General features: G+C 34.2%; 2 protein-coding genes across 3 annotated transcripts in view; both read left to right on the top strand.

Annotated features, from left to right (window-relative positions):
* The first annotated feature begins 2,122 nt into the window (after positions 1 to 2,122).
* Positions 2,123 to 7,113, top strand: LOC115955570 (subtilisin-like protease SBT5.4). Of its 2 annotated transcripts, none has more exons than XM_031073743.1 (11): positions 2,123 to 2,247; positions 2,455 to 2,564; positions 2,722 to 2,777; positions 2,914 to 3,078; positions 3,765 to 3,873; positions 4,335 to 4,878; positions 5,257 to 5,354; positions 5,491 to 5,736; positions 5,840 to 5,954; positions 6,079 to 6,292; positions 6,406 to 7,113. In XM_031073743.1, the coding sequence occupies exons 1-11, from the start codon at positions 2,164 to 2,166 to the stop codon at positions 6,951 to 6,953; spliced, it is 2,289 nt and encodes a 762-aa protein (XP_030929603.1). In that variant the 5' UTR covers positions 2,123 to 2,163; the 3' UTR covers positions 6,954 to 7,113. The 2 variants fall into 2 exon arrangements, with proteins under 2 accessions (XP_030929603.1, XP_030929602.1); XM_031073742.1 differs by having other exon boundaries at positions 2,680 to 2,777.
* The window catches only part of LOC115955572 (subtilisin-like protease SBT5.4), a 33,131-nt gene continuing 15,780 nt past the window's right edge, over positions 5,644 to 22,994 (top strand). Inside the window, exon 1 of the mRNA XM_031073744.1 lies at positions 5,644 to 5,668. The gene's annotated coding sequence lies outside the window, so the exon portion shown is untranslated. The remainder of the gene's footprint in view (positions 5,669 to 22,994) is intronic.

Here is a 22,994-nt window from a genome sequence, read left to right as displayed (position 1 = left end):
AATGTGTTTAGAAATGTTTTAAGCTAGCTCAAATTTGTGTGTCAATGTAAAGCTGGAATCGAGTTAAAGTAGGAAGCATTATGCCTTTCGGCCTGGCTCGATCGATCGAAACTTAGGCTCGATCAATCGAAGCTCGAGCAGAATGCTTTTCTGCAGATTCGTCCAACTCAGCCCTATTTGTTTTAAAACATTTTTAGAGTTTCTTATTTGTCCTAAGTATAAAAGGCAAACCCTAGCCACGTTTTAATGTTGCTCATATTTGCGGTTTGTGTAAATCTCTTGTGAGATTTAGAGGAGCTTTCCTTTACACAAACTTAGGGTTTTCAAGGAGGAGATATTTTCTACACCTTGATGATCAATTCAGTTGCTGCCATTGAAGCTTAAAGAATACACAAGCGGGTGTGCTTGTAGCTGGTGGTGAATCCAAGAAAGAAGGAGTCTGTGGATTCGGAGTTTGCACGTGGTCGTGTCAATAAGTTCTACTGGTTGGTAGCAATAAGAAGTTGAGCGTGGGGGCTTGTAAGTCTTATTGTATGAACTTCGATTCTTTCAAGATAGTGGATTTAAGTTTACCTAGAGGATAGCTAGGTCAAATCCTCCCCAGGTTTTTACCGGTTTGGTTTCCTGGGTGATCATATCTTGTGTTATTTATTTTCCGCTGCTTTGCATGATTTGATCTTTATTATTGTGATAACCTAGACTTGTTTAATTGGATTAAATAACAACTTGGCTAATTACCTAGGTTTAATCAATTGTTTAAGGGGTCCAAAAACTATCAGCATGAATTAGAAGATATTTCCCCCAATTTATTTAGTTTAAATTTAGTTTTAGAAGAAACCTTCATAGATTAACTGTAATTAACAATAACAGTATTCATAAAATCGATAAGGCAAATAATTTCTAACAAAATTTATCAAAATATACTGCACATCGTGCAGGATACCAGCTAGTAGTTCCAAAAGGTAGTAGGTAATAGGAGGTCATCTTGTTCCATTTTTTAGTGTGGGTTAGAGTAATGGCAGTTACATTTACATCATAGACACAAAATGATAAGAAATTTTCTTTTCTCTTCCTAGTTCCTCCTCCTTTTAGGTCAAAGAATTAGACAACAAAACTCAGTGATGATGCCAAAAATCATTAGTAAGTCACACAATCCTCACGTGCTCGAGACAACACCTGTGCAACACAGAAAAAAGAGAAGACCTTGTAGAGTACCGGTGTGGTACTGGCCAAATACCCTCCGAAGGTCAAGTTAGGGAACTTTCACAACTCTTGAGTGCCAGAGTTGGGGTAAATTATGCGTACCTTGATTTGTGAGGGTTTTAGGTTTTTTATAGTAGCATAGGTTTGACATCTGCTCCTTGGCCTAGAAGATCTTTCCTTGTAGGAGAGATCTTCTTCAACTCGTTTATCTTGCGGAATCCTTTCCTTGTAGGAGTCCTCTTGATTAGGGTTGAGCGTGGGGTTCAAGATATTTCCTTACATACATCCATGCATGAAGACCAAGTAAGGCCACATCACACCTGTCAAAGGTCTACTTATCCCCTTAAGCTTCTTCCCATCAACTTCTTATTTCGTCTACGTATTCCAGCCATCTCGTTCATGGTGCCTCCATCAGCTTCTAGGTGGAACTGTTGGCTTCATATTTTCGTCGTTTGTCTACAAACACACAAGCAAGACTGACGAGTTCACTGGGACCGTCACCTTCGCTTCATATGGACGAGTTTATCAATATTACAAAATTACACTTATCACTCGAAAACACTTTTTTTTTTCTTATTTTGAGAACACAAACGCATCATTTCCAACCATGTAACAACTGTACGTCATTTTTCGGGGAAAAAAATTTGGTATTAAAAAAAAAAAAAAAAAGAATCGCAAAGTCATTCTGTCTAATTTTTTTTATTTTTTTATTTTTTTTATTTTTTTATTTTTAGAAGCCCATTCTGTCTAAATTGACCATATTAGATTGAAAGGTTATCGTCTTGAAATGGCAAAACCATACTACTTTCCGTTATTGAAGGATGGCCAATTATCTGTATCATCCAAAGACACAGCAAAAATGAGTTATAAAAGCAGAGGAAAGCAGATTCTCTTTACTATCTCTATTCGTAAAATTTTATTCTTTGGTTTGTGACTTGAAAGAGTTGATAGGGAAAAAAAATGGCCCTTTCTTTTCTCCCCTCGCTTCTTTTATCCCTTGTTGTTTTCTTTCTGTTGCATTCCACCACCAATGGCGCTAAAAAGGTAACAACATTTTGGTTTCTCATCAATGTTGTCATTCAAAGTTCGATGTTTTTTGTTTTCATGAAAAGGTTTTGATATTTTGTGCATGTGAATAAAATTTCAAGTTCTTAATGTATGTCATTACCAGTATTCATCTAGATTTCTATAACTGTTTTATCAATGGCCTTAATTTTTACATCATGGTGCAATTTTTACATCATGGTGCAGTCTTATGTTGTGTACATGGGAGCACAATCGCATCTACTTGATGCTTCATTGCAAGAACTTGAGAGTGTGACGAATTCTCATTTAGACTTGCTTGCATCATTCGTAGGAAGGTATAAAATTTGATAACAGGTGTCCTGTATAACTTATTTTCCTCTTTCTTTTTTCTTTTTGGTCAATGTTGAATAAAAATGACACAACTTTGTTATTTATAAATTTCTTGACAAGTACTTTGAAGGCTAAGGAAGCAATCATTTACTCTTATACAAGGCATATCAATGGCTTTGCTGCAATGCTTGATGAGAAAGAAGCAGCAGAGATTGCAAGTGAGGAATACAATCTAATTCAGTTCTCTGGATTTTTATATTGATGGTTCTGTTTTCCTCTGTTTCTGTCCCTGGTGCAAGCTAAATTTATGGAAGTAGGGACTATCTCTGACAATGACTGTGTTTTCACTTACAGAGGATCCAAAAGTAATATCAGTCTTCCCAAACCTACCAAGAAAACTGCACACAACCCGGTCATGGGAATTTCTTGGGCTTACTAAAAAAGGAAAAATTCCTGTTTCATCAGCATGGAAAGCAGGGAGGTTTGGTGAAGATGTAGTCATTGGAACCCTCGACACCGGTGAGTCTTATATTCTCTTTTACTTCAAAATTGATTGCTTTTCCTTTCACAAAGCGTGAAGAAATATGAAAATGTTGCATGCATGTTTCTAGCCCCACTAACTTCTTTGTACAAGCCCTTAAAGTTGGCTATAATGAAAACCATATGCTTTGTATTACTGCTTTGACATGACCATATTTGACTCGAAACTCTTTTTTTTTTTTTACTAGATCAATTATCAGGTCAATTTTGATATGTTTCAAATCAACGTATGATGTTTCTTAGTTGATCTGACCAACCCAATTTTATATTTTTCAGATTGTGTGCTAATCTCATGTTACAAAAAAATGTATATTAGAGATTCATGGCATGTTTTTTTTTAACAACCCATAGTACCCATATATATATATATATATATATAAAATAAATATACCTTTTTTTATTATGGTTGTAACTCTCTCTCTATTAATTCCTCCATTGCTTAGGTCATCCACATTTACTTATTCTTATCTTTGCAACTTGATATTTATTATCATTAACAATTTGCAACTTTTAAGAGTCACCAAAGAAATAAATCTCAATTATCCATAAATGCAATATGTTCGCATGTATATATAAAAAATATTTGTGCAAATTTTCCTATGTTAATTGCTATTTTGTTTTGACATTTTATGGTGTACCCTCTTTTTTCAATGGGATTGTGCTAGGTGCTTGGCCAGAATCAAAGAGCTTCCAAGATAAGGGGTATGGTCCCATCCCAGCCAAATGGCGTGGCATCTGTCAACCTGGCCATAAAGATGGAGTTCGTTGCAACAGGTTTTTTTTTTTCCCCTCCACTCATGCTAATTTTCTCTAACAAATTTTGAATAGGAAATACCTCATCCGATTGTGTGTATTGCCTAAATGAGTTCATATTGAAAGAGTTTATGATTACTATCAAGAAGTATATGTTGATAACCAAAAGAGACAGTTTCGATTTTGATAACAGAAATGAGTTCATATTAGCTTCATGGGAATTATCATGTCTTAAATGCTTAAGTAAATTTTCGAAGCAAAAAACCACATGGAATGGCTAAATTTTCAAAGCAAAGAACCACATGGAGTGGCTTCTAATGTAATATGATTAGATAGAAATCACCCTCTAGTCGTTCTTGTTAAGTCAATCTGGTATTTGCTTGTATTACTACTAAGAAAGGCTTCCTTATATGCTCTCTATTCTCATATGTTCACATTTGAATATGGCCCGGCTTCACCGTTTTTAATTGTTTTGTATGCAGGAAGTTGATTGGAGTTCGGTACTTCAACAAAGGTTATGCTGCAGATATAGGAACTCCTCTTAATGAATCCCTTAACTCTGCTCGCGATCTGGACGGCCATGGCTCCCATACCTTATCTACCGCTGGTGGTAACTTTGTACCCCACACTAGTATTCTTAACATTAGCAATGGCACTGCATCAGGTGGATCACCAAGAGCCCGAGTGGCAGCCTACAAGGTCTGCTGGCCAGTCCCCAATACGGATGGTGTGTGCTATGATGCAGATATCATGGCCGCTGTTGATGCTGCAATAAGTGATGGTGTTGATGTGCTGTCAATGTCTATTGGTCGCACTGGTGGCTATGAATTTTTCACTGATGGGATATCAATAAGTTCCTTCCATGCTATTAAGAATAATATTGCTGTGGTTTGCTCAGCTGGCAATGATGGACCAACTCTGGAGACTGTAACAAATGTGGCTCCATGGATTTTCACAGTTGGGGCTAGTACAACAGACAGGAATTTTGCTAACTATGTTTCTCTTGGCAACAAGAAGCAAATCAAGGTATTCTGTATCTTATTTTTCACAGTCCATGTATAAAAATATTCAAGGGATTAATTTCAGTATGCATATAACATGAAAGTGAGTTGTGGCTAGCCAAGTTCTGAGCTGTTTGCTTATTCAGCTATGCAATCAGATGATTCTTAATACTAAGGTGCTTTGCCTTTGGCATTGCAGTTGGATAAGGTGGGAGTTCAATCCTACCATTTTTTTTTTCCATATAATGCATATTCGAGAGAGCATTATTGATAAACTAGTTCTGGAAAGACCAGGAATTTTTTTAAATTCTTCCAAATGCAACTTTTGACCAGAAATATATAAGTTATCTTTATTCATAACATGAAAAACAATTGTAGTGACATTCCTAATTTTCATTGTTAGGGAATAAGTCTTTCAGCTTCAGGCGTACCAGGTGGAAAGTTCTATCCATTGATCAGTGCTGCAAATGGTAATTATGCAAACACATCCACCACATCAGCGTAAGCACAACCACTCCATGTCCTGAATCTAACACAAATATAATTTTGTAATATCAAATTGTATGATTACCTTTCTTCAATTCTCTACCCTATAAAACTGAGTTTTTTTTTTTTTTTTTCCAATCTTTCCTGGAAGTCTACTTTGTTTTGCTGGAAGTCTTGATCCCAAAAAGGTGAAAGGCAAGGTTGTGTTGTGTCTACGAGGGGAGAATGCAAGAGTTGAGAAGGGCAATGAGTGTCTTAGGGTAGGTGCTGTAGGGATGATATTGGCTAATAATGTGACTGGTGGGAATGATCTTTCAGCTGATCCTCATGTGCTACCTGCTTCACATATCAACTACACTGATGGCCAAATCATATTTGCTTACCTTAACAGAACCAAGTACTTATCTTTTTCACTTCTACAGTCATTTTTGAACTAGTTAGACACAAGATTATTTTCTAACAAGTTATAATTGTTACAAATGGATATTTCTTTGTAATAGGGACCCCACTGCTTCCATTACTGAAGTGAAGACACTATTAGGAGTAGAGCCAGCACCATTTATGGCTGCATTCTCGTCTAGGGGACCCAGTACCATTGAGCCAACAATTCTCAAGGTCTGCTAAGCAATTCAATCTTCAACATTCTTCTTTTTTTTTCTTTTTTTTTTTTTGACATTATTTTCAAGTATACTTCATGTGCAGATTCTCTTATGTGCTTAACTCTTTGTGTTAATTGCAGCCTGATATCACTGCACCAGGAGTGAGCATACTTGCTGCTTACACCGAAGCAGCAAGTCCCACTGGATTAGATAATGACAAACGCCGGTTTCCTTACTCTGTACTCTCTGGCACTTCCATGTCATGTCCTCATGTTGCTGGCATTGTTGGCCTTCTCAAAACACAGTACCCTCACTGGAGTCCCTCAGCTATCAAATCTGCAATCATGACTACAGGTAAACATTCTCTTCCAGTTCATATTGCAAATCCTTCATACTGTGCAGTCAGAGAAGTGTCGCAAATTCTTGTTTACCTCCTCTAATCTTTCCATTTACATTTTCAAATCCAGGAAAAACCCGAGATAACACCAGGAAGTCAATTCTGGACTCATCCACTGTCGAAGCGACACCATTTGCCTATGGTTCAGGACATGTGAACCCAAACAGTGCAATGGACCCTGGACTCGTTTATGACGCTGCCACTGAAGATTACTTGAACTTCTTATGTGCTCGTGGCTACAATGATACCATGATCCGATTATTGTCTCAGAAGCCTTATTCATGTCCCGATACTTTCAGTATAGAGGACTTCAACTACCCTTCAATCGTAGTTCCTAACATCCAAGCACGCAAGGTGACTCTTACTAGAACAGTAACTAACGTTGGTTCTCCAAGCACATACAATGTGCGTGTCAGGCAACCCTTTGCAGTTTTCGTCACTGTCAAACCTAGAGTTTTGGAGTTCAAGACAACTGGTGAAAAGAAGACCTTCCAGGTTATTATTACGCCCAATTTTGCCAAATTAGGCACTAGAGCCGGCTATGTATTTGGAGATATGATTTGGTCAGACGGCAAGCACTCAGTCAGGAGTCCTATTGCAGTGAATCTTGCTAGCTAGAAATAAAAAAATAGGTCCATTTGTTAGATGTTTTCATTTGCTACAGCCTACGGTGTTCTATGTTGAAAGAACAGAATTCGTCTTTCCTCTTGGACACAATAATTATGTAATCCTAGTTCTAGTTGAAAATGAAAACAGAAACATCAAGATGATTTGATTATTTGATTGCCTTCTGTATCTTATGCCTCTTTCTTGTTCCTTCAAATTGCATCACCGCATGTAAACCCAAAAATGTTGGCTTATTGGAATAATATTCTCGCTTATCATGATGACTCATAAAGTTGCGACTTCCGCACGTTTCCATTAAAAACCTTTTTTTTTGGGTGGGCTATTCGGTCCCTCTCGATCTCCTAGGCTTTGCCTACAGATACGATATGATTTAAACCCCGTAACATCTACTACTTGATAAATGACAAGTACTCATCATCATTAGGCTAAGAAGGATTCAAACTATTCATCAAAAAAAGAAGGATTCAAAATTATAGTTTTTTTTTTTTTTTTTAATTTTTTTTTAATGTTAACTTAAGTTTTTAATTACAATAGATTTTACCTTTTTATTTTGTGGATAGAATACAATAGATCTTACCTATTAAACTAGACCTTTTTTTTTTTTAAGGAAGACCTGTTAAACTAAACTTGAACCTACAGTTTCTCAACAAAAAAAAAAAAAAAAAACCCTATAACCCACATGTTAAACAAACCCGAGGTTCTTCAATGAAGAAGTTCACAGTGGAAACCAACTCTTTCAACCTAGTTGTGAATGTGAATGAAAGGTGGTGTACCTCATATTTGTCGTAATCTAATCTTGAAATGTTGAAAACCCGTTTGAAAAATCATCATCAACATATATATATATATATATATATATATTTATATATCTAAAAGATGAAGTATAGCATTTATTGTTGCTACGCTCCAATTGAGCCACATCAGCGTCCACATCATTATCCTATTTCTTTCTAATTTTTTTATTATAATTTTTTAACATTTACTCATTTATTAAATATTTACACTTTCTCCAACCTTTCTCCCTCCCTTACATTTTCATCTCCTTACCACCTTTTACTTTAATATCACTCTTCATCTTCTCTTATTTTGTCTCTCTTATTCACACCCTTTTACTATAAATTTGACATTCTTTCTTTCACTCTTCACAAAGTTTTTCCTCACAAAAAAGGTTATTTCTCTCTCTCTCTCAATTTTTTTGTTGATTTTTTATTTTTCTTGCATGTCTGCTTTAGTATAATTGTGGTTTGTCATGAAATATCAAATCTCAACTTATATTCAAAGTACGACCAAAATTGTACCTTTACTTTCTGGTATTAGCAGCAACGTTGCTAATTGCTTCTGTTACGAATTCTAGGTCTAACTTTGGTGGCCTTTCTATAAAGGTACTCGAAAATTTTCTCTTAATTACATATATGAATTTGATCCACTATCTGCTTAAAATGGATTTTGGCCATTTGCTTATCATCATGTACATAAATTATTGTTGACTCATTTCATCCTCGCCCTTTTCAAGGCAAAATAAATCATAATTATCAAAGATTAGTTCTCTTTTATTTTTTGTACGTAATTTTAATTAAAGATACATGTGCTTTAACTACATATGAAGTGATATCCACTTTTTTAATAACTTTATGGGCAGAGAAAAGTATCACTGTATCAAGATGGAGAAAGCAAGGTAGCTATTTGAGGCCAAAGAAGAATACTTCATTCGCAATGGAGCAATGTTACTAGAAAAGCAAATTACCTGCAACCGAGGTAGAGATACAGAGCCAATCAGGATTTTCTCTGCCAAGGACATCCAATAGGCTACTAGTAACTTCAATCCTAATCTAATCCTCGGTGCTGAAATTGTAACATTCTACAAAGGAACACTAGATGAACGGGGAGTAGCTATTAAAGTCAAAGGTCCTCCAACACATTGGCCCTTTGAGATGATAGTAGATTTCTTCTTAAATCAAGTCACAATAAAACAATTGATCAGCCACAAGAACGTTATGAGACTTGGTTGCTACCTTGAAATTGAAAATCCCATTTTGATTTTTCAGCTCATCTCCAATGGCACCCTCTTTGATCATCTCCACGGCCAATGCAATGAGATTCCTTGCCGGATCTCATGGCTTGACCATGTAAGAATAGCCACTAAAATATCCTAAGCTCTTTGTTACATGGACTATGGTAGGCCAAGGCCAATAGACTATTTGAATGTCAAATCATCAAATATATTTTGGATGATTCCTGGATGGCCAAACTATAAAATTTTGGTTTTTGGGTTTCAATTGTACTTGGAGAAGACTTTTTTCAAGGTAATTCCATTGATGGAACCATTGGATACATATACCCAGAATATCTAGACACACTACGTGTCACCGAAAAGTGTGATGTTTATGGCTTTGGGGTTGAATTGGTGGAAGTCTTAACCGGTCATCATCCCATAGAAATGTTCCTAGGGTATATAAATTTGGTAGATTGCTTTGTTTTGTCAATGGAAGAGAATTGCATATTGCAAATCGTTGATGATGCGGTGCTAAGTCAGGGAAGCAATGAAGATATTCAAGCATTCCCTGAGCTTGCATTGAGATGCATCAAGAATAAGGGAGATGAGAGGCTGGCCATGAGAGAAGTAACGCTAGAGCTTAGGTGGATACAACACCTCATATGGTCAAAACAAAATAATGAAACTGGTTCAGCCCAAACACCCTTAAAGTCATGAAACTGAATTGTCATTGTTGGCATTAGAAGCTCATTTTATTGTCTACTAAGCTTGTAAAGTAAACTTTAGCATATTATTATATACTAGTCACAGACCCACGCGTTGCGCGTGATTATTTTTTATGGTGATCTCATCATCATTATTATTATTATTATTATTATTTTGTAATTTGAACTAATTTAATGAAAAGTAATGCATTTCTTAATCATATTTATCACAAAATAATTTTTTATTATTGTAGAATTGTTTTATTTAAAATTTGAAACCTTAATTCTACCATAGTTGGTTGTCTAATTTTTACATCTCTAAGTCAATTAAACATATTTTGCATGCTACATGTAAACCTTCTTTTCCATAAGGGTTGAAATAATATGCGTAATATTTTTTTTTTCTATGGAAGTTAAAAAGAATAAAATTCACCTTATCTTGATGTTTTCTAAAAATTAAATTTGGAGATTCTGTTTCAATAATTGTGAAAATTCCAAGCAATAATTGAGAAGGTAATACATGTTACATGTTCATGCTTTGATTGTATAATTGTATGATTGATTTGGGTTGTAATTTATAAGTTGAATATGGTGGTGTATATCCAAAATGGCCTAACTATGTTGTTTAGGATATTGAATATAGTGTTGTGTGTGATTTATAGAGTAGCGACAGTTGTAGTAATTAAAAATTGGTTGTTCATTGTCTTTTAAGTTAATAAAAACCTTACATCTACTTTTTTATTTTTCAAAAAACCTTTACATTTTTTTTTTAATGTGAATCTTTACATATATCTTAATAAGTAAACCCTATACATTTCATTTTCTTAGATGCATAAAAAAAAAAAAGACATTTATTCCATAATAATAGTGGCTAATTAGTTTTTTCATGTTCTCATTTATAATGTTTCTTACTATTATCATATTTTACCGGCTGTTGATTTTCATAATAGAGGCATTAAATTAGAGTTAAATTCTTCAAACCTTTCATTAGATTTTAAAAGTCATGGTGTGTGAAGAATATAAGCATTTAAGGACTTTTTTAAATATTTTATTATTTATAAATAATGTTAAATGAAATGTCCAAAAAAAAAAAAGATTTTGAAAATTTTCATCTCTATTTCTTATATATTTCTATTACTACTAAAGAACGTTTTCCTCTTAGTTTTGATAATAAATATGATTTTCTAGATTAGAGTTTGATTAGTTTCAAGTTTAAATTTTGTATGATTTTATTTAATTGTTGATTATATGATTTAATTAAGTGAATTTAACGATTTATTTATTTGCATTGTAAAGTTTATAATAACATTCGTAGGGTCATCTTTAATTAATTTTTTACTCCTTTAGCCGTCGGTCTCTTTGTTTTCCAATTAACGGTTACTAATTAATTTATTTAATGGACGTTTGATTTCTTTTACTAATCTCTTTCTCTCCCTCGTTGTTAACATCGTATTGTTTTCCCAAATTTGATGATAATTCTAATGTACTAAATATGCATATTGTAATGTTTATTTTTATTTTTATTTTACTCCATTTTGCTGCCATGAAGTTAGTACCTCCATAACTATTAGTTTATTATTTTATGATATGTTTGGTTTGATATTATTATTGTTAATATTATTATTATAAATTTAGTGTTTCTAAAATAGCATGTGTTTTGTATTCTCTTTTTCTATTAATGCATTGTAACATTTTATGGGAATACTTTATAAGAAAATTGTTTATTCTTTTTTTTTTTTTTTAAATTGAGTCTTTCTAAATTGATATTTGTTTTGTATTTCATTTTTCCATTGATGCATTGTAACATTTCATGGGAAGACTTTATAAGAACAATTTTTATTTATTGATTAAAATATTATACGTTTAATTTTTAAAAAAATGAGACAAAATATAAATAATTATGATATGGAGGATGTTGCTAAATTTAAATGTTGAATAAAATAAAATGAGAATAAAATAATAAAAATGAAATGTATAGCAATAAACACCATATTATTTTAGTTATGCTATGTAATAAAATAATATTATATTTTTATATACTATCTTTATAATGCAATAATATAACATTTAACAACCAATGAGAATAAAAAAGATAACAACATAAAATATAAAAACTAAATCATATCAAGCTGGATTACCTGTCAATTCCAATTTTAGCAAACTAACTGACTTCTAGTAGTCTAAAACTGATTTCTACGATGCATTTGGTGGAGCTTTCAATACTGCATCAGTATGTTTTGATGGTCAACCTGTTACACTAAAATTATATATATATATATATATAATATACCAAAAATTGAAGGAAAAAAAAAATATATATATATATATATATATATAAAGAGAGAGAGAGAGAGAGAGAGGCTTTTGTGTGTGGAAAAATAGAAATTATGCATGGAATAAGAGGGAGAATGACAATTTTATAGCATGGGGATAAGAATAAGAAGAGTAAAAAATAAAGGAAGATAAAAAGATAGAATAATATTAATATTGAGAGTAGTGGGGATATGAAAAGTTAAAATGGAATGAGAAAGGTCGAAGAAAGTTAAGGTAGAGAGTAGTGGGGATATGAAAAGTTAAAATGGAATTGAAAATTTAATAATAAATAAGAATAATTAAAAATAAGATAAATTAAATATGATATTTTGATTGTAATATAATAAAGTTTTTAATTCACTTTAAATGTTAAAAAATTGTATAAAAAAATTGGAAAAAAATTGATAATGACATGGCTGCTGACGTGGCTCAATGGAAGCGTAGCAACATTAAATGCTACGCTTCAGCTTTTAGTAATATATTGATTGATTTGGGTAGGGGTTGGTTTCATTGGGATAGAAGCAACCAATGGCTGATCAAATTGCAGAATATGATACCTGGGGACAATTTGCTTGGCATATTATAATTCAGTGCAATATGATCTCCCTAATGCATTGTTGTCAATGACTGAATTGTCTTCGACAATAATTTCATTGGCATGTGGCCCAATTCTAGCTCAAATGCCCACACCACTGATTTGTACACAATATTGTGTATATAAACACCTTTGTGTAATACATCAAATCAACACAGTGTAGCAAATAACATAGATTATGTTAATTTTTTTTCTTAATCATGTTTGTTTTTATCTTTATTTTTTTTCAAATAGTATAAGAGCCTATCAATCTATGGCAGGCCATTTACTGGTCTATGCCTCAATTGTAGCCTTCCTTTTCAAATTAGAGTTTCTTTTACCACCAAACTCATAATAAACATAAACTAACCAAATCCACAATAAACCCCATTTTTTGTGTGTTAAATGAACATTACTATTCACTCCATCTTGTGCAAATTCCATAGCAAGTATCTTCGTCGCCTTTCAAAGGTTCTTCATTTCAAATTCTAAAGTCAACTGGTCACCTCATCCAATTAGCTGTTCAAACTTGTAACTAGGTTTCTTAATTTGATAAGCGGAACTTCAATTTGACAAAAAAATCATTAAGAACTTCAATAGCACAAAATTTGGCCTAAGTCCTAATCTTAATGATTTTAATTCTTTGATTTATCCCAAATTTTGATGTTTTCTCCCAATTGGTGTTACCAAACCCTAAATAAATATCCCAATTACTTATTATTTTATCCAATTTGGTTACATCCTAATCGGATTGAAAAACCATAATTTTAATAATAAGCCTAATACCTTACTATATCTTTTGTTAAATCCTACAGTGAAACATTGAGAAAATTAGGAGTTTCAATATTTAATTGGGGCCCTTAATTACATTATTGAGCAATCAATTTGAAGAATCGATAAACACAAAATTCCCAATTTGTCTATATCTATACATGTTAAAAAGCTGAAGCATAATATTTATTGTTACTACATTCTTGTTAAGCCACATCAACAGCCACACTAGTTTTCTTTTTCTTTTTCTTTTTTCCTTCCTTTTGCAATTAACATTTTCCCATTTATTACACCATCACATTATATATATTACTCTCTCTCTCTCTCTCTCTCTCTCTCTCTCTCTCTCTCTCTTAAATAAAGTTTCCCTAAATTTTTTCTTTCCCATAAATTCAATTGACCCTTAATTCAAACTTCCTTCAACTCTATGACTCTCCCTCTCTCCGGTCAAGTAGTCATGAAAACCATTCAATTGCCACCCTATTATAATTATTTTTAACATAAATTCAATTCACCTTTAATTCAAACTTCCTTCAGCTCTATGACTTTCTCTCTCTCTCTCCCTAATCAAGCAGTTATGAAAACCGTTCAAATGCTATTATAATTTTTTTTAAACTATTGATTTATTGCCTATATATATTTGCAATTGTTCTAACCCACTTTTGCAAATTTCGAAAGTTCATCTCAAGTTTGTTCTTCTTCTTTTCTTTTCTTTTTTATCCCGCATATTCTCTAGGTTTTCCTAGTTAATTTTGTTGGCGATGTGCCATTGGAGATCTCAAGTACCAACAACATTGGTTCCCATAAACCAACAAAAATACTCTCAAAGCCATGCTAAAGAATACAATAAAAGAATTGTAGTGGGATCTAGCTACTATTGTTTATTCAAGTCTCACTCTTTTGGAGCTCATAATAGGAAACTAAATGCAGTTGCAAAAGCAATAACGGAGTTGATATTGATACTTTTGAGTTACATTTGAGTAGGCTTCATTGGAGAAGTTTTTTCCGTTGCCACAATTTTTTCATACAAAGCTACTTTAAGTCCACCAAAGAAATGTACAGGTCTTTTATGTATTACATTGAAATGACATTCTTGGTTTTTTTTTTTTTTTTTTTAAGAATCTTCTTGCTAGAATTTTCGTGGAAGTGATAGTTTTCCCTAAATCGTTGCCACAAAGAAATTTAAAGGTTTTGGCATACGTCAACATTCAATGACCATTAAAACTCCAACAAGAAGTGGTGCATTTTGCACTGAATCTATGTAAACTACTTATCACAAGATAATAAGGTGGGTCATAGAAGAAGAAAAATATCCAACACCAACGTTGATTTCTGAAAGTTCAAATATGTGTATAAAACACCCTTGAACGTTTAGACCCCCAAATACAAAATAACCAATTCAAGCTTTATGACAAAAAACTAGTGTGCGGAAAATTAACATAAGCTATAAACAGAATTGGAAATCAATCTAAGCCAATTATAAATCACATCCACAGTAGAAAATAAAAGGCAAAGATAAAGGGAAGAGAGATGGAAACACAAGGACAACACACGATATGTTATCGAAGAGGAAACCGAAACCCTCGGCGTAAAATCTCTCTGCCGCACTCCAAGCGGTCAATAATCCACTAGAAAATGTAGTTGGGATACATGAACAGCAATAGACCCTCCAAGCCTAATCTACTCAATGTACCTAAGCCCTCCAAGCTTCTTGCTCTAATGAGGTTGCGCCGAACCTTTTTCTTTTCTAACTTACCGGATTCCGCTATAATCCATAGCATCCGCCATCCTTGGCATCTTCCAATGCTTCGTAAAGCTCCAAAAACACTCAACACTCTAAATGGGTGTTGGTAGTGTTTGGATAGAAATCTCCTCTCAATAGGTATGACAATGAGAGAGGGAATGAGAAGAGACTACAAAGATTTCTCTCTAAGAATGAGTAGCTCTCTCTAATTGGGTGGGTGTTTTGAAGAAACCTCTCTTAGGGTTTTTCTTTCTAAATGACCACGCATATTTTGTGGGAATGAGGGGTATTTATACTGGTGTGAGAATGAAATGCAAATAGTCAATTTTTCCAAAACAGGGCTGGCTGGCGACTTGACCTCGCGACTTGACTGAGTCGCGAGTTCAAGCTGCGAGCTAATCTTAATAGCCAGTCTGGATTTTTGTCTTGTAGTGCTCTAGGTGGCATGATTGTTTAGCTCCCCTGCATGCTCTGCGTGTGTGCAACTTTTGGCGGTTTGCAAGACGTGAGCCTCCCGCGAGATCAAGCCGCGAGTCCCTACTTCACTGCACAGTCTTGAGCATTTCTTCACACTCTCTCACACACTACGCTTATATGATTCCCACCTAAATACAGGGTTTCTAAGTGCTGTATTACAAGCAAATTTGTCACGGAATAAACCCAACACATGGTTGATTAAATTCAACCTTACAATTTCTCTTTTGATTTTATCACTATCGATCAAATTGAGTTCCTTTTATGACAAACATGATGAGTAATGACACTTCAGGAATTGTTGCACTATAGGAACTACCAAAAAAAATTGGGTTTCTTAGGGAATAGAAGTAAGGAACCACCTTGCATTTCAGTATTGTAAAGTTGTAATTTACAACTATGTTTTTTTTGGCTTTTGTTCCATGCCAAATTTGATTGTAATTATGTTCAATCTTATGTACCCTTTATTTCATGTGGGTTTTTATTTGTAAGGGTTATGTGTGAGAGAAAAAGAGTGCAAAGACTCAAGGATAATTGAAGACTAAAGTTGTTTTCGTAGGTAGCTCTCGAGTAAGCTTCCCGCGAAGTGATACATGTGCCCTGCACATGACTAGAATGTGAACAGTCAGGACAGGATGGAGACAGCTGGTTTTCGCAAGTGTTTCGTGGGTAAAACCTTCCCACGAGACACCTGCAAAACATTCTGTTTTGCCAGATTGTCATTTCTGATACACACAATCTGTACCTACACTATATATACCCAAATATGTTAAGAAGTGCTTCTGAGAGAAAACCCTAGCCACAAACATTGAAAGTTAGAGATTGTTATACCCACAATTCTCTACACAATTATTTGTGGATTTTCCTCAACTCCTGCCTCTCCATTTTAATACCATTGAGAGGTTGATAGCCCAAACACTTACCACATCCTTTTAGAGTGTCAAGTGAGGTTTTGGTGCTGTTGGAAAGCATTGGAAGATGCCAGGTTTTGGCAGATGCAATCAGGCGTATTGCGGGATCTGGAGAGCTAAACAAGACATGGTTCCAAGAAGCCTTGTTGGAGTAGGAGCTTGGAGGGTTTAGGTGCATTGGTTAGACTACGCTTGGAGGGTCTTTTGCTATTCGTGTATCCCAACTAATTATCTAGTGGATCGATTACCGCTTGGAGGGCGATGGAGAGGTTTTACACCGACTACTTCGGTTTCCTCTTCAATAACACATCGACGTGTTATCTTCTGTTTCCATTCTTCTTCCATATTCTTGTTTATTTGTATATATTTTTAGACCCCTTTAAACACAACTAGATTAACCTAGTTAATTAGTCAAGTAATTACTTAGTCAAATTATCAAATCTAGGTTAACACAAATATATTATATCATTGTAAAATGCGGAAAATAAATAACACAATGATATGATAACCCAGGAAAACCAAACCAGTAAAAAACCTGGGGAGGATTTAACTTAGCTTTCCTCAAGGTGAAACAAATCCACTATGAAAGAATTGAAGTTTACACAATAACGGCTTAGACCACTAACATCCTATAGCTACCTCGAGTAGGAAACTTACTACCACGACCATGTGACAGCTCCGAGTCCATGGAATACTTCTTTCTTGGATTCACAACAAGTACAAGCACTCCTGCTTGTGTATCTTTAATCTCTTGAAAACAAAAACTGAATTGATTACCAAACTCTTAACATCAATCTTGAGATTGGAAAACCTAAGCGTGTATGAAGGTAAGCACCTCTAGATCTCATAAGAGATTCACACACAAAGCATAAAGAGCAACCTCAAAACGTGGCTCGGGTTTTTCCTTTTATACTTAAGGCAAAACATAAAACCCTATACGTCAAACAGGCTTGGGCTGAGTTGAAAAATTCTGCAGAAAAACAATCTGCATGAGTTTCAATCAATCGAGCTAGACAAATTTACACAGTAAATCCTACAGTACACTCGATTCCAACTTAACACAAAAACATACTTTGAGCAAGTCTAAAACAAAACTAAACGTTTTGATCATGGTTTGCTAGCATTATAAAATGAAGTTCTAATACATTTAAACCTAAAGTCTTAGAGCCCAACAGACTCCCCCTTTGGCAATCCATGACAAAACATAAACTAGACAAAGTGCTCAAAGTTACAAAAATAGCCCATTACAAAAACATTGTCCAACACAACAAATTCAACCTAACCACTATCTATCAGTTGCAAGTGTAGACAATAGCACAACTAAATCAACCTTTATATTCCTGTAACACTTAACAAACACATAAACGCATATGTGGAAAGTACAAGTAAAACAAAAATAAATTCTTGGTTTCACACAACATAAACTATAAGAAATATATCGTGAATAACCTTATAAATATAAATCAATAATCAAATGTAGCATAATGTGAAACAAAATACATCATGAGCCAAAAAATAAATACATGATGAAGCACCTAGATACAATCTAAAAGCTCCAAAGCTCCACAACAACAAAAAAAATCTCCCCCTATCAACAAAATCTCCTATCCATATGTACTCCCCCTTTTTATGACGAATGGTCAAAGGGCAATCACTCATCATCAAAAGGAGGCGGCGGCGGTGACTGTCTAAAACTCTCCAAATCCACTCGCAAAGTCTGAAGCTAATCAAGCATGTCCACCAAAAGCGGACTAGGAGCTGCCTGAACGGTCATGACAGTCTCTAACATACGACGAATGTCCGAGTCATCCGAAGTAGAAGGTGGAGGAATAGTAGCAGTGGTCGAATCGACATAAGCATCTGCAACTAGATCACCTGAAGTAGAAAGAGGTGGAGAAGGAGGAGGAGGTAGAAGAGGAAGAATCTACTCTAGGGTGTTTAGAGCTAGCCCGCATCTGAGAAGCCCTTTGCCTAAGAAAAGCGGCACCTATAGGAGTTATGATATGAATAGGCTTAGACGTCGGAAACTGCTCTAATCCTAAATGTAACAAAATCTCATGAATGAAAACAGGAAAGAAAAGAGCATGAGCAGTAGAACTACTCCTATGAACTTCAATCAAAGAACGAATGAAAAGATGAGGAAAACTCATAGAAGCGTCTATGACAAGAGCATACAAAAAAGCACGTCTCTCCAAAGGATAGTGTGCAGGTGAGAGATAGGCCAAATGGAATGGCAAGAAATCCGAAAGAAAAGATAGTGAATCTCGGTCAACTCATGAGAGGTGATCCAGAATCTCGGTCAACTCATGAGAGGTGATCTAAGGATTAGAACGCCACTGGATAGAAGTCCTAGTAAGATATGACATAATGTCATCAAGGGGTGGAGACTCATCATAAGGATAAACAGGATGCTGGACCATAGGCACTCCATGAGCAAAGGCCACTACTGTAGGAGTAATGGTGTACTCTTCACCCTAGTTTTTCTCACTAAGGAACCTCTCACTATCAAAGGAAGGAGAAGAAGTAGAGGTGGAGGTCCTATGAGCTCTAGTCTTCCTAACCATGATGATAAAGAGCAGAGAGGAAAGACAAAAAAGAGACAAAAGACAGAAACAAGAAAAACCAAGGGCAGACTACAAGTTAGCACAAAGAAAATATAGAAAATAACTATTTATATGATGCATGAACAATATCAACACACGATGCATGCTCTAATGCAGTGAGAATAAGTTCAATTGCACTTTAAAATCACAAAATTGGTTAGAGCATAGAGTTTATCTCAAAAACCCCAAATTTTGAAAACCCATTTTCACAAATCTCAACAAATTGATCAATTGATCATTACACAAGTTAGATAACAGATTATAATGACCAAATCAATCAAACAAACAAGCTAATTTCATCAATTAATGCTCAATTGAATGAAAACCCCAATTCAGGTAGTTTCAAGCCCTAGAAAATTAAAATTTTCCCAAATCAACAAATTGATCAAATTAAATCACAAAGATCAGTTTTATATCATCTCATAACAAAAATCCATCGATCAATTTTACAAGAAAAGAATCAAAACATCAAAAACCCCCAATTTTTCATAGGTCCGAAAATTACCCTTAAATGCATGAAAAAAAATGGATGAACAATAAAAATAAATTAAAAATGAAAGGTAAAAAAGTCTTACTGGTGTATGAAGACAAAAACCCTTGAAAAAATTTAAGGGAGAACGACGAAAATAGTGACTTTGAATTTGACCAATCGAAGAGAGAGAGAGAAAGAGCTTTTTGAAAAAGTTTTGAATAGTGAAGAACACGTGAAAACTCAAGGTTTTAAAAAAACTCTCTATGCGATTTTTGATTGATCGAAAATTAGATTTGATCGATCAAAAATGCTTTCAATTGATCCAACAGCGATCGAGCACCAATCAAAACAGGCAGATTCAAACCAAATTTTTAATCACAATTTCAATCGGTCGAGCAACAAGTTCGATCAATCGAACATTTGGAAAAATTAAATTTTTTGAAAAACAAAGCAATTTTATGCAGAAAACCCTCAAAGCATAGTATTTTATGAATAAAATGCATGAATATGAGATGAAATGCTTTTCAAAAACAGTAGTATTGAACCCAGATCTCCCAAAAATAAGATTTTCAATCAATTTTCCTTAAGTTCTCAAACTTCAAACACATTTTGCATTAAACTTAAGGAAGTTTCAATCTTGGATGGCCAAAACAAAATCACATACAATAACATGTACAAAGTTTAGCAAAGAGTAACTTGTGTAGTGTATGCAACTAGCAAAAGTTTGAGATACATGTGAGGTGATATGTAAATAGAAATCAAGCACAATTTCCACAAAATTCATCACATAAATTTGAAAGAGACTATCACTTGGAGAATTACATCATATAACTCCCACATCTCCTAGAAAACAGGCTTACAATTATGTAATTTTCTTGATTTGCCTCATGTTGTACACACTAATTTTATTTGATCAGAAACTTATTAAAATAGCCATGATAATATACACACCAATTTTATTTGATTGAATTAATTATAGTCCAATAATGTACACACCAATTTTGCAATTAAACCGAGGCTACACGTTATGTCCGTTTTGTGCATATGCTATACTTTCTCGAGCACAAAATCTTATGATATGCACTAAGGTGTTCATGATTGGCTAGTAAACAATGGTGAGATGGTTATTTATGCCTTTCTCAATAAGTTCAAGTCCAACAATCACAGGCATGTGACATCAAGATCAAGACAAAGTGATCAAAAACTATAAACATCTTCCCACACAACATGCACTACAAAGCTCAAACTAGTACAGTGTAATAAATAAGCTCATCCAAGCTAAACAAGGTACATAAATATGTTATGAAAAAATAGAATGGCCAACCTTGATTTCAAATCCAAATAAAATAATGCAAAACACATTTTGCTTCCCTTTTCCCTTTTTTTGTTTTTATTTTTTATTTTTGAAAAGAAATAACAAAAACCTCCTAGAATAAAATGCATAAATGTTATGCAATGCAAATCCTAGAAAAACCAAATAAAACAAAAGGATGAAAATATTTGTTGCAATCATGTTGTAGTACCCGATTTTGTGTCTATTGTGTGTTCTACTTCAAAGGACAAATCGGTATACATTCCTCCACATAAAAGAAATCAAAAGGTGGAGAGAAAGACTGTTAAGTCAAAACCTCCGTTTAGGTCTCAACCTAAGGCTTTGGATGGATCTAAGTTTGTTCCAACTTGCCACCATTGTGGTATGATTGGTCATATAAGACCTCAATGTCATAAGTTGAAGAGTGAACAAAACCATGTTGCTAGATCCTTTCCCAAAAAGCCTAGTGGACCTAAACGCATTGTTTGTCACCATTGTGGTGTCTTTGGTCATTTAAGACCTCAATGCTCTAAGTTTCATGCTTTTAAAAGAATCAAAAGAAAAGAAAAACTTGAGCATTTTGGAAGTTGTGCTAAAAAGAGTAAACCGGTTTTGAGTGAAAATAGCATGTTGTTAAAGAAAATGTTTAATACTCTTAACTCGTTGACTATGTGCATCTCCGGTTCTCATTGTCCCAACCCTCATCTCACTTCTCATGAGACACTCATTCCGAACAATCGCTGTGTTTGGATGAGAAAGGGTTCCTATGGTTGAGCTTATGCTCTTTTGATCCTTGATCTAATTCTTTCGATCTTTGTAGGACCCTTCATGCATTAAATATCATATCTTCATGCATTTTGTGCATCTTGCATTTATTTGTATGCATTGTTTTTGTTTTTATCTTACTTTTATGTTTTAGTTTTGTGTGAGTAAAAAATCCAAAACCACATAAAAAGTGAAAAATTTTAAAAGTTTGATCGTATATGTTTGAGCACCCTAGTACCTTCGTACTAATGGCATAGTGCATTTACGAACTTAGCTTGTTATGTATGCACATATATCTTTGTGGGAGAAATCTTGAAATCTATGTGTGATTGTTGTAGATAGATCTTCAAGCTTGTCATGAATGATTGGTCAATAGTCTTCTTTGTCTTAATACTTGCATAGACTTGTGCCTATATATCTTCCCACTTTTATTTTTATGTTTTTGCAAATAGAGCTCACCAAATGTAAATCTCAAAATGAAAAAGAGATTATGAGCTGCAAAAGCCTGTCGCACATACTAGTATTTGACTAGGAAAAAAGAAAAGCGATCTTTTAAATTGAAATGTATGGTACTCAAAAAGCCAAAGGCTAATCCCCAATGTTGAAATATCAAAAATTTCAAGCACCGATCTCAAAAAGAGATGTAGTTATCCAAAAAGGTTCAAATGTCATGATTTATGCAGAAGCCAAATGAAAATCTTCTAAATTTTGTAATCATTCTCTTGTGGGAGGTCATATATGATCATTTCTATAATTGAGATAGACTACTTGATTTCGTATCAATTGTGTATGACTTGATTGAATTGATCATTGAAGTTTCACTATAGTCTAAAGACTATTCCACACTTGATTCACACACAAAACACACAAGGTTAATGTTCAATGAATATCTATTTCATTTGTGTGATTGTACATGTTCAAATGTGATGTGTGTGTGCTCAACCATATATGGATCAAACCAAAAAGATTTTTGTTCTTTTTGTTTGTTTTTGAAGTGATTTGTATCACCCATGTTTTTCAAAGTTTTTCAAATTGTTTTTGTGTGAAAAACATGCTTTCTGGGTGTTTTCGTGACCCATTTCATGTGTAAGCTCAGCTAGGAGTTAAATGGTCTAATTCTCAAGTTTTTCAGCTTTACATAGAGAGTTTCACGACTGTTTCGCAGCTATTTTGCGAGTAAGGCTTACCAGCAAAATACCAGCAAGATACTAGCGAAATTTTCACGGGAAGCTAACTAGCGAGATACCAGTGAAAATTTCCAGATCAGCTTTTTAAAGGGCATTTTGTGGGTTATTTGTTTTAAACGTCTCCCATCTTCTTCGAAACCCCTATTTTAATGTTTCTACATCAAAACCCAACTAAATTCAAGTGTTTTTCATTCCATTAACATCTCTAA

This window comes from Quercus lobata, chromosome 8 (assembly GCF_001633185.2).
Source record: "Quercus lobata isolate SW786 chromosome 8, ValleyOak3.0 Primary Assembly, whole genome shotgun sequence".
Lineage (NCBI taxonomy): Eukaryota > Viridiplantae > Streptophyta > Magnoliopsida > Fagales > Fagaceae > Quercus > Quercus lobata.
This window is presented reverse-complemented; position numbering and strand designations above follow the sequence as displayed.